Source organism: Hypanus sabinus, chromosome 20 (genome assembly GCF_030144855.1).
Source record: "Hypanus sabinus isolate sHypSab1 chromosome 20, sHypSab1.hap1, whole genome shotgun sequence".
Taxonomy (NCBI): Eukaryota; Metazoa; Chordata; class Chondrichthyes; order Myliobatiformes; family Dasyatidae; genus Hypanus; species Hypanus sabinus.
In genome coordinates, this window is record NC_082725.1 from 63,497,848 (window position 1) to 63,510,050 (window position 12,203).

At 40.6% G+C, this 12,203-nt stretch overlaps 1 protein-coding gene across 1 annotated transcript in view; it reads right to left on the reverse strand.

The window, feature by feature from the left end:
* LOC132378599 (oocyte zinc finger protein XlCOF6-like) overlaps positions 1-12,203 on the reverse strand; it is a 28,352-nt gene that overhangs the window by 15,910 nt on the left and 239 nt on the right. Inside the window, exon 1 of the mRNA XM_059945663.1 lies at positions 9,684-12,203. This exon is cut by the window's right edge and continues 239 nt beyond it. Coding sequence (XP_059801646.1) covers positions 9,684-9,907 — 224 coding nt within the window. The 5' untranslated portion in view covers positions 9,908-12,203. The remainder of the gene's footprint in view (positions 1-9,683) is intronic.

Genomic DNA, 12,203 nt, shown 5'->3' on the forward strand with positions numbered 1-12,203 from the left:
TGTAGTCTGTTTTGTCATATGCTTTTGTGATATCATTCTGGAGGAACGTTGTCTCATTTTTTAACTGCATTGCATTTGTGGTTTCTAAATGACAATAAACTGAATCTGAATGTGAACTTACCAACTGCCGAAGTAAGACTCACTGGTCTATAATTTCCTGGGCTATCTCTACTCCATTTCTTGAATAAAGGAACAACATCTGCAACCCTCCAATCCTCTGGAACCTCTCCTGTCCTCATTGATGATGCAAAGATCATCCCCAGAGGCTCAGCAATCTCCTCCCTCGCTTCCCACAGTAGCCTGGGTACATCCCATTCGGTCCCGGTGACTTATCCAAATTGATGTTTTCCAAAGGCTCCAGCACATCCTCTTCCTTGATATCTACATGCTCAAGCTTTACAGTCGGCTGCAAGTCATCCCTAAAATTGCCAAGGTCCTTTTCCATAATGAATACTGAAGCAAAGTATTCATTAACTACCTCTGTGATCTCCTCCGGTTCCATACACACTTTTCCACTGTCACACTTGATTGGTCCTATCCTCTCATGTCTTATCCTCTTGCTCTTCACATACTTATAGAATGCCTTGGGATTTTCCTTAATCCTGTCTGCCAAGGCTTTCTCATGGCCCCTTCTGCCTCTCCTTATTTCATTCTTAAGCTCCTTTCTGCTAGCCTTATAATCTTCTAGATCTCTATCATTACCTAGTTTTTTGAACCTTTCATTAGCTTTTCTTTTCTTCTTGACTAGATTTACAACAGCCTTTGTACACCATGGTTCCTGAACCCTACCATCCTTTCCCTGTCTCACTGGAATGTACCTATGTAGAACCCCACGCAAATATCCCCTGAACATTTGCCACATTTCTTCTGTATGTTTCCCTGAGAACAACTGTTTTCAATTTATGGTTCCAAGTTCCTGCCTGATAGCCTCATATTTCCCCTTACTCCAATTAAACATTTCCCTAAGTTGTCTGTTCCTATCCCCCTCTAATGCTATGATAAAGGAGATAGAATTATGATCACTATCTCCAAAATGCTCTCCCACTGAGAGATCTGACACTTGACCAGGTTCATTTCCCAATACCAGATCAAGTACAACCTCTCCTCTTGTAGGCTTATCTACATATTGTGTCAAGAAACCTTCACTTAACAAACTCCACCCAATCTAAACACCTCACTCTTGGGAAATGACAATCAATATTTGGGAAATTATAATCTCCCACCACGACAACCCAGTTATTATTACACCTTTCCAGAATCTGCTCCTTGCTGCTCGTTGCTATTGGGTGGTCTATAAAAAACACCAAGTCAAGTTATTGACCCCTTCCGATTTCTAACTTCCACCCATAGAGACTCCGTAGACAATCCCTCCATGACTTCTTCCTTTTCTGCAGCTGGTTGAGCAGGGGGCAGGGATTCCTGATCAACTATCCCTGATCAACAGTGCCACACCCCACCTCTTTTGCCTCCTTCCCTGTCCTTCCTGAAATATCTAAAGCCTGGTTTTCAAAGTAAATATTCCTGCCCCTTAGCCATCCAAGTCTCTGTAATGGCCACAACATCATAGCTCCAAGTGCTGATCCACTCTCTAATCTCATCTGCTTTGTACATAATATTCCTTGTATTAAAACAGATACATCTCAAACCATCGGTCTGAGAGCGTCCCTTCTCTATCACAGGCCTATCTTCCCTCTCGCACTGTCTCCAAGCTTTCCCAATTTGTGAGCCAACCTCCCTTTCCTCCATCAATTCAGTTCAGTTCCCACCTCCCAGCAATTCTAGTTTAAACTCTCTCCAGCAGCCTTAGCAAACCTTCCCGCCAGGATATTGGTCCCCCTGGGATTCAAGTGCAACCCGTTCTTTTTATACAGGTCACACCTGCCCCAAAAGATGTCCCAAAGATCCAGAAATCTGAATCCCTGCCCCCTGCTCAACCACGCATTTATTTTGCACCTCATTCTATTCCTGTACACACTGTCACATGGCACAGGCAGTAATCCTGAAAGTACTACCTTTGAGGTCTTGCTTCTCAACTTCTTTCCTAACTCCCTGTAGTCTGTTTTCAGGACCTCCTCCCTTTTTGTTGGTACCAATATGTACCATGACCTCTGGCTGTTCTCCTTCCCACTTAAAGATATAACCATATAACAATTACAGCATGGAAACAGGCCATCTCGGCCCTTCTAGTCCGTACCAATGCTTACTCTCACCTAGTTCCACTGGCCCGCACTCAGCCCATAACTCTCTATTCCTTTCCTATCCATATACCTATCCAATTTTACGTTAAATGACAATACCGAACCTGCCTCTACCACTTCTACTGGAAGCTCATTCCACACAGCTACCACTCTCTGACTAAAGAAATTCCCCCTCATGTTACCCTTAAACTTTTGCCCCCTAAATCTCAAATCATGTCCTCTTGTTTGGATCTCCCCTACTCTCAATGGAAAAAGCCTATCCATGTCAACTCGATCTATCCCCCTCATTATTATAAATACCTCTATCAAGTTCCCCCCTCAACCTTCTACGCTCCAAAGAATAAAGACCTAACTTGTTCAACCTTTCCCTGTAACTTAGGTGTGAAACCCAAGTAACATTCTAGTAAATCTCCTCTGTACTCTCTCTATTTTGTTGAAATCTTTCCTATAATTCGGTGACCAGAACTGTACACAATACTCCAAATTCAGCCTTACCAATGCCTTGTACAATTTTAACATTACATCCCAACTCCTATATTCAATGCTCTGATTTATAAAGGCCAGCATACCAAAAGCTTTCTTCACCACCCTATCCACATGAGATTCCACCTTCAGGGAACTATGCACCATTATTCCTAGATCACTCTGTTCTACTGCATTCTTCAATGCCCTACCATTTACCATGTATGTCCTATTTGGATTAGTCCTACCAAAATGTAGCACCTCATACTTATCAGCATTAAACTCCATCTGCCATCATTCAGCCCACTCTTCTAACTGGCCTAAATCTCTCTGCAAGCTTTGAAAACCTACTTCATTATCCACAATGCCTCCTATCTTAGTATCATATCGTGGATGTGATCAGAAACATCCCGGATCCTGACACCTGGGAGGCAAACTACCATCCGCGTTTCTTTCCTGCATCCACAGAATCGCCTGTCTGACCCCCTGACTATAGAGTCCCCCATCACTGCTGCCATCCTCTTCCTTTCCCAACCCTTATGAGCCACAGGGCCAGAGTCCGTGCCAGAGGCACAACCACTGTTGCTTCCCCCAGGTAGGCCATTCCCTCCTCCCCCCCAACAGTAATCAAACAGGAGTACTTATGGTTAAGGGGGACAGCCACTAGAGTACCCTCTAGCATCTAACTCTTGCCCTTCCCTCTCCTGACTGTTACCCACTTCTCTATCTCCCGTCGTCCCGGTGTGACTACCTGCCTATAGCTTCTATCTATCAACTCCTCACTCTCCCTGACCAGATGAAAGTCATTGAGCTGCATCTCCAACTCCCTAACGTGGTCCCTAAGGAGCTGCAGCTCAACGCATCTGGTGCAGATGTGGCCATCTGGGAGGCTGGGAGTCTCCAGGACCTCCCATATCTGCCGAGCACAGAAAACGGCTTCAGACACATACTTCCTGTCTGTATTCTACACAGATAACCTACCTCGACCCGACTCTTTATCGCCGAAGCCCCGTTGAGCCAAAGCCTTCCTACTCTGACTCCCTCTACTCTGATGCCCGCTGTATAAATCTGTCTTCTTTTTAAACTCTTCTCGCTGATCTCATTGGGTGACCTTCACATGCTTGTGCAGTCCTGCCCTGTTCAAACCGCTGAAGAAATTGTGTGAGGTGAGAGAGGGAAGGATTGCTGGCTTTGCCTAGTAGTGCAATCTCCTTGGAGGACAAATGGCCAGGCAGGACAAAATAATTTTGGTGAAGATATTGGAGATCTGCAATAACAACAGAAAATGATGGAATTACTCAGGAAGTCAGGCAGCATATAAGGAGAGAAATAAATGGAATTAATAGGTTAATTATTTTTGCTTCTTCCCCAAAGGGCCCACTCTTTCACATCTACCAAGACCCATTCCATTTCTCATGGAGCATACCCATGGCAAGAGATCCAAAACCTACCTTTTCACACCCTCCTTTTCCTATATTCCCAAACATCTCTACTAGGTAATGCATCAGTCTACCCCTATTTCCTCCAATTTAGTATACTGCTTTAGTCTTACAATATGCTTCTCTCCATATTAGATCACTAAATATTTGTATCACAACAGACAATCTAACCATTGCCACTCTGCCATTTGAGACAAAAGCTGTAGCTTAAACATGCTCTTCCTGCTTTGGGTCCTTACCCCTGCATCTCATGGCTCATTAATTACATTCCAAATACTGACTACCAGTATGAAGGATATCTTCTTTGACTCCCCTTTCCATCAGTATATTCCACACATTTGGTGAAACATTCTCTTTCATCACCCATCTAATCCTCCTATCTGTTATTATAAATTAATTTCCCTTGATTTTTGACCATTCTACCAAGTCCTTCTGATTAAATCTATGACCTTCATAATTTTTAACCACTAATAAGTCTCCCCTCTCAGTCCTCTGTTCCAAAGAAACAATCCTAGTTACTCAATCATTCCTTATAACTACAATTTTCCAGTCTTAGCAACATCCTTATAAATCCTCTCTACATCTAGTTGTGCCCAACAAGTATAGATTAAGTTTTACATAAAGCACTGGACAAACTCAGTAGATAAGACAGCATCAATGGAAGGAAATGTACAGCTAATGTTTTGGGTTGATTCTCTTCATTTGAACTAGTCAGGGGTACCCAACCTTTATTATACCATGGAACCTCACTTTAACTGAGGGGTCCAAACCCCTGGTCTAGATAAGGGGTCTTGACCCGATACACTGACAGTCCATTTCCCTCTTTATTGGCTACCTGACCTGCTAAGTTCATCCACAGGTTTCTATGTTGCCCCAGATCCCAGCACCTTCAGTCTCGTGTCTCTGTCTTGATTAATTTCCAGCTTGAACAGGCCCTTCCACTTCAATGAACCAGCAAACCATCAATTTAACACTTGAATAATCACAGGACAATTTACATTTGCCTTTTTTAATCTTATTAATTTGTCACGCTACCTTTACAGTTCTGTGCATAGACATTCCAAGACACCTCTGTTGTTTCACATCACTCAATATCCTCCCATTTATTATATATATGGTTGTCTTCAGACACCTTCCCAAAAGCATCATTTCAAATGTTCCTCAGTAAAAATCCATTCAGATTACATTTTGTGTAGCCTTTCTTACTCATTGCCAACTGCACTGCTAACTTCTGCATCATCTCATAATTTTGACTGCTATTCATCTATATTACAAAAAGCAAAGGACCAAGCAACAAGCTCTGTGGAACCCCACTGGTAACAACCATTGTCCTCTGATTTGAGCATGAGAGTCAAGCTCCTCCAGCTGAAGGCACTATCTGTCCAGGCAATTCAGCTTTACACAACTAACTTACTTACTTAGGGAAAACCAAAGGCAGATTGGGTGACCACTCTCAAAACATGCCTGTTCAGTCCACAAGGCAGTGACAGTGCTCGTTATTGCTTTATAAAATTTTAATGAAGTTCAAAGTTAGCTTGAAGAAGAGCACTTGACTCATTTCAACTTGGCATGTCACACCTTCAGACTCGACACCAAATTGAATAATTTCAGATTATTCAGAGATCTGTATCTTACATTGTAACAATCTGCTTCTGTTCTTCTTGGTTTCATTCAGGTGCTCCTACCCAAGCTTTCTCCAGAAATAGCTTACACTGTACTAGCTTTAAACATCCTCTGGGTTGCTAAAACTGGACTAACTGGGTTGCTCAATCTTTCCTCTTTTTACCCTATAAGATTTCAACTTCCTCCCCATGCTTTTTCTCTGCATTACATGCTGTTTGACTGGCCAAGTTTTGCATTTATTGCATAAATAAAGCCTGTGGACATGTAGAATTTAGAGTACATTTAGAATTCTGGCAGCAAAACAAGCTCAAATTATTAATTTTACAAGCATATACTTTATAAATGCACTTTTGAAGTAATTTTCAGAAGGCCCCATTTTCCTACACATTTCAGTAACTCCATCTGAAAACAAGCTGCTATAATTAATCACAACAGATCTGATGTTAAATATTATGCAAGGTGGCTGTATCTTTGTACTCTGCAAAATTCAACAGTGACTGAAATGAGGAAGGAAGACCTGAACTGGGATCAAGCCCAGCAGAAGCAAGCTGGCTCTGGTTGTCAAAAGCAGCTGCCATCCATCAATATGACTTCAACTTAGTATGTATCCTGCATAAAATTAACATGGATAAATCATAATAGAATTGTTCCCTTTGTGTATACAAACATACAAAACATACAAAGTAATTTCTCCTGACCTAGTTCTAATTATTGGAATACTGTGCTTTGAGGATAAGTGCCAAGGATTTTACTGGTCTCTCAGTCTCTTTCTCTCATCTACTGAATTCAGGAGCTATCTCAGAAGAGGAATAGACAACTGTTAGTGAAAGGATTTAGGTGGGGAAGGCTCTTAAAATATATCAGTGGCCATTTTATTAGGTACACCCGTATACCTCCTCATTAATTCAAATGTATAATCAGCAACTCAATGCACAAAAACATGCAGACATGGTCAAGAGGTTCGGTTATTGCTCAGACCAAATGTCAGAATGGGGTAGAAATGTGATCTAAATGATTTTGACTGTGGAATGATTGTTGGTGCCAGACGGTGTGGTTTGAGTACCTCAGAAATGCTGATCTCCTGGATTTTCGTGCACAATAGTCTCTAGAGCTTACAGAGAAAGCTGTGAAAAACAAAAGCGTCCAGTGAGCAGCAGTTGTGTTGGCAGAAACGCCTTGTTAATGAGAGAGGTCAGAAAAGAATGGCCAGACTCGTTCAAGCTGACAGGAAGGTTCAAATAACCACGTGTTACAAAAGTGGTTTGCAGAAGAGCGTCTCTGAATGCACAACACTTCAGATCTTGAAGTAGATGGGCTGCAGCAAAACAAGACCACAAATATACACTCGGTGACCACTTTATTGGTACAGGGGGTACCTAATAAAATGGCCACTGAGTGTATATCAGCATGAGGATCTCAGCTATATACAGGTAGCCCCCATGCTACTTTGGTATTCTGTTACTGAAAACTATTCACAAGTTGGAAACTTACAACAACAAAGTTTGGGAAGGATCACGGAAGCAGCAGTGATATCAGGGAGAGCAAGCAGGCATGGGAAGGGTGTCTGCTAGCTGGCCTTGATGACTTAGTGGGTGAGTGAGGGAGTCTGCTCAGCTCTCAGGTTGGTTCAACCAAGGTCCCAATTGTTGTGACTCAGGAAGGGTGGTGAAGGGGTGAGAAGCATGGAGAAGTACCCTGTTTCCACCTGGCAGAAGATGCCTGCAGCCTAGCAACAGCCAAAAAAAAAATCCATTACCATTCACCCCACCAATCGTCCAAGCAACTGTTCATATGTACAGGATGACCTTAAGTCATGAGTGTATAAGCTATAATCCTGGCATTGAAATGAACAAAGACTGGGTTTGGTCAGGTTCCCATAAAGATGAAGGCAATTTACACTCAGTAACACTTTATTAGGTACACCTGTTAATGCAAATATCTAATCAGCCAATCATGTGGCAGCAACTCAATGCATAAAAACATGCATATATGACAAGAGGGTCAGTTTTTGTTCAGACCACTCCAGAATGGGGAAGAACTGGGATCTGAGTGACTTTGACTGTGAAATGATTATTGATACAAATGGGATGATTTGAGTATTTCAGGAATTGCTGATCTCATGGGATTTTCAGACACAGCAGCCTCTAAAGTTTACAGAGAACTGTGCAAAAAAAAAGCAAAATTGCCTTTTTAATGGGAGAGGTCAGAGGAGAATGGCCAAACTAGTTCAAGCTGACAGGAAGGTGACAGTAACTCAAGTAGCCACGTGTTACACCTGTGGAGTGCAGAAGAGCATCTTTCAGCATACAACACATTAAATTGACCACAAACCACAGAAGACCACAAACATGCTCAGTGATAACTTTATTATGTACAGGAGGTACCTAATCAAGTGGCCACTGAGTGCATACCCAAATTGGTGTACTCCAATCTTTGCCCAACGCCAACTGACTCAATGGATCAATGTAATTTTTTATACTGTGTTTGCGAAATTGTTTGTATTTTGCGCGTGGGAGATGGGTTGATATTCTTGTTGTCGTTTGCACAATTTGTACTTCTTTTGCATGAGGGAGGTTAATGTTTTTCTTTGAATGAATTCCACGGTTTTCTTTGTTTGTGAAGAAGATGAATCTCAGAGCTGTATACTTCATACATACTTTGATAATAAATGTGCTTAGACAACGTAAATATTGTGAGCAGTAGCTAAAACCAATGTAACAAGTTTTTTTTAAAAAACACAAAACAGCAGACAGAAGATCAACAGAAAATACTGCCCATGATATTTTACAAGCTCTGGTAAAAGGAGTTCTAAATTAGCAGAGCATGATATGGGACTAGCACATATTCCATACTATCCAATATTATTCTATTAATTCTACAAAATACATAGAATTCATTTTTAAAAAATATGTTCCAGAGTAACATTTCAGTGATCCCAGTTAATTTTAAGGGTGTGAGGTGCATTTAAAGCTAATGTGGGAACTAGGACCCAGTGAGTTGGTAGGAAACATGAAAAGCAGGTGTGGGCTGTGGGCAGTGGGCAGGAAGCGCAGAGGCCAGGAAATTCTGATCAGGCCCCTAGTGATTGGATAATAAAGCATTCCAAATATTAACCTGTGAGTCAGATACTGAAACATTCACATTACTGAATGGCTGGATAATGGATTATTGTATTAGTCATAAAATCATACAACATTAAAGAGGCCATCCAGCCTACCACGTCCACACCGACTAGTGGGCATACATCTCTATTAACTCCACCTCCCAGCACTTTGCTCATAACCTGCAGTGTTTAATAAAGTGATGTCCTTGAAATTTTCTTCTTATTGATAAATTATCGCAAGTTCTCAAAGACATATAAACAAAGCAAATGAGATGGAAGTATCAACCACTACCTAGCAACAATCTATATTTAGTTTCAAATTATGTTAAATGGAAACATTAATAAAAAAAATATAACAATGCAGTAGAAGCATAAAACAGACATGGCATATATCCTCTTCCCGATTGGGCAATACACTAATAACCACCAAGAGAAGCATTTAGAATATTTTGAAATAACTATTGAAATCATAGTTCCATAACTGATTATTTTGTGGATTCAATTCAAAATGTATTTCTGTTCTTTATTAGAATTTGATTATCATTTTACTTCAATAAAACCTAACTGATGAAATATGCTGTAGTGCAAATATTCCCTAATATAAATCAAACTGAATCAAAACTAGTATTTCCACAGTTATTCCACCAATAGATAGTGAAATAAGAAGAATGGTTACCAAGCCATAAGTGGCTTTGTTGATTAAAAAGTTGAGACTTGAGAAGGGGTAGTGAGAAGTGGTAGCTGTGGTTGTGGGAGGGAAAGCAGGCTCAATGGCAAAAGGTAGCAGACAGTAATGTTAAAGCAGCTGAAGGCTCAATCAGAAATGACAAGGGATGGAAATGCAAGAAACAATGTTACCTGGTACAGATGTTGCAAGCAAATTCCTTGCTTACTTTCTTCTGTTGGATTCGAGACTCTTTTTCTTTGTGTCTTCTACTCAATGAACTATTTTTATTCACTCTCCTTTTCTCCTGAGTCTTCTGATGGACTTGTCTATAGTGTTTATTCTTCTGTCGCCCACATTTGAATGTTTGTCCGCAAAGCTGGCAGAGAAATAACCTTGTCTCCTTGTGCTTTGCCATATGCTCATTCAGATCATCTCTGACAAAAAAAGCAGGAAGCAGCTCTGTCTAATACAGGAAACAGTAGTTCACCAATCCTTTATGAATATTAACAACTTTAATGAAAGAAAACCCCAATCCTGCTGCACCTTTCATACGAGCCATATCCCCTTCACACTCTTCGTTCTGAGGCAGAGTCTGATCCAGAATATCAACCATACCTTTAACTCCATATCCCCTTCACACTCTCAGTTCTGAGGCAGAGTCTGATCCAGAATATCAACCATACCTTTAACTCCAAATCCCCTTCACACTCTCAGTTCTGAGGCAGAGTCTGATCCAGAATATCAACCATACCTTTAACTCCAAATCCCCTTCACACTCTCAGTTCTGAGGCAGAGTCTGATCCAGAATATCAACCATACCTTTAACTCCAAATCCCCTTCACACTCTTCGTTCTGAGGCAGAGTCTGATCCAGAATATCAACCATACCTTTAACTCCAAATCCCCTTCACACTCTCAGTCCTGAGACAGAGTCTTGATCCAGAATACCTTTAACTCCACAGGTGCTGGCTGACTTGCTGAGTTCCTCTATCAGAGCTTTTTGTTTGTTCAGTTCCCGGCATTTATAGTGCCCAAAAAATCCAATGCTTCGTTAAACTGGATTTTAAAAAATTGTATTTTCCCTTTATTTTCATCATTGGTGTGACTTCTTAGTGACAGACTTTCCATCTTAATACTTGACTCCATTGTTTATGGGGGCTGACTTTGAAATTCACAGTCAAGTAGATACTAGGTAAGCAAGCAGTTCAAATCTCTCACAGAACAGACCCACCAACAACCCTTCTACGGTCAAAAAGTTATTGAACATAAATTAACAACATCCTTCTTCCAACAGGAAGATTCCACTATGATGACCTCAGGACTCAGCTGCAATTTTAACTCTGGGTCTGAGCAGAGAAGCTATTGCAGAATCAATAGCCAGAAATGAAAAGTTTCTAATCAAAAGAACTCTTTCTTCACACTGCTGGTGAGGCCATAATGTTTTAGAGAAACAGAGGCTGTGCAGGTTGGAATTTGTCTACAAAGTCCGAGAGGCAGCTAGCTTTTTCACTAGACTAATGATTGACTTATGACTGATTACTTATGACTTATGACTACTGTCTATCAAACTATCAAACTGCTGCACTTGCAAAAAATAAAAGGAGAAAAAAAAAGGAAAAGTTGTTTGGTCATTGAGTGGAATCTGTTTAAAAACTTTCGGGTAGGCGTATTCAATCCCTTTCAAGTGGGGAAGCTGCACATGTTCAAAGAAGAACCAGAATTCCGACTTGACAGGGACAGAATTTGGGGATATCTTAGAGCCTTCCACAACTTGGGGTCATAATTGAGGTCTGAGGGGTCCGTTTTGAGGGTGTTCTAAGATCAATAAAAGGTATGTTTCAGAGCAAACTCTGGCTTGTCTTGGGCTAGTAATGGTTGTTTCAGAGTTAGCATTGGGAGAGTCAGAGGTGGGGATGTTTCAATGTGTTTCAGTACTGGGATGCTTTTGGATTAACAGTATTAGTTTTTTTACAAATAAAACTGCAAATGCTGGAAACTAATTGTAATTGCTTAGTATTGCTAACATTATAGTATCAGTATTGGGAATATGTTGTAAAAAATGTTGCCTTCTTGGATGTGTAGTAATGACTTAAAGGCAGCTAAGTTACTTTGTGCCCATCCAACAATAAAGCTTCAGTGTGGTGGGAGTGACTTTAACTTTTTGTGCCCAGTAAATAAATCTGATATTTTATATTGCAAATTGGCAGTACGTGTTTTTCATGTATAAGAATCCTGGAAAGGCAACAATAGGAAACAGAAAATCACAAATGATGACTTGCAAACTTAATTTGGTTCAAGCAGGCATATACACATAACTGTTAATCATTAACACTCAATGACACAAGCAGCATCTGTGGAGAAAGCACAGTTCAAGTTAATAAACTTCATCTGATGAAGCTTATCAATCTAAATCATTATATCTGTTCTTCTCTTCAAAGAGGAGGCATTTGTTTTTGTAGGAACCACATCAGATTTTTATCACATAAACTTTCTTGGAGAATGCACAATGATTAGCAAAGTGGTAAGTCTTAGCTAACATTTTATTGAATGGGTATATTAATTTCAAAATTTGCTCTTCTGTGATTATGGAAAACAAATAAAACTGCAAATGCTGGAAACAGATATGCTGAAAGAACTCAGTCTGGGAAAAGAGAGACTGATTTATCCTTACACTGATGCTGTTCGACTGGCTGAATTCCTCCAGCATTCCTG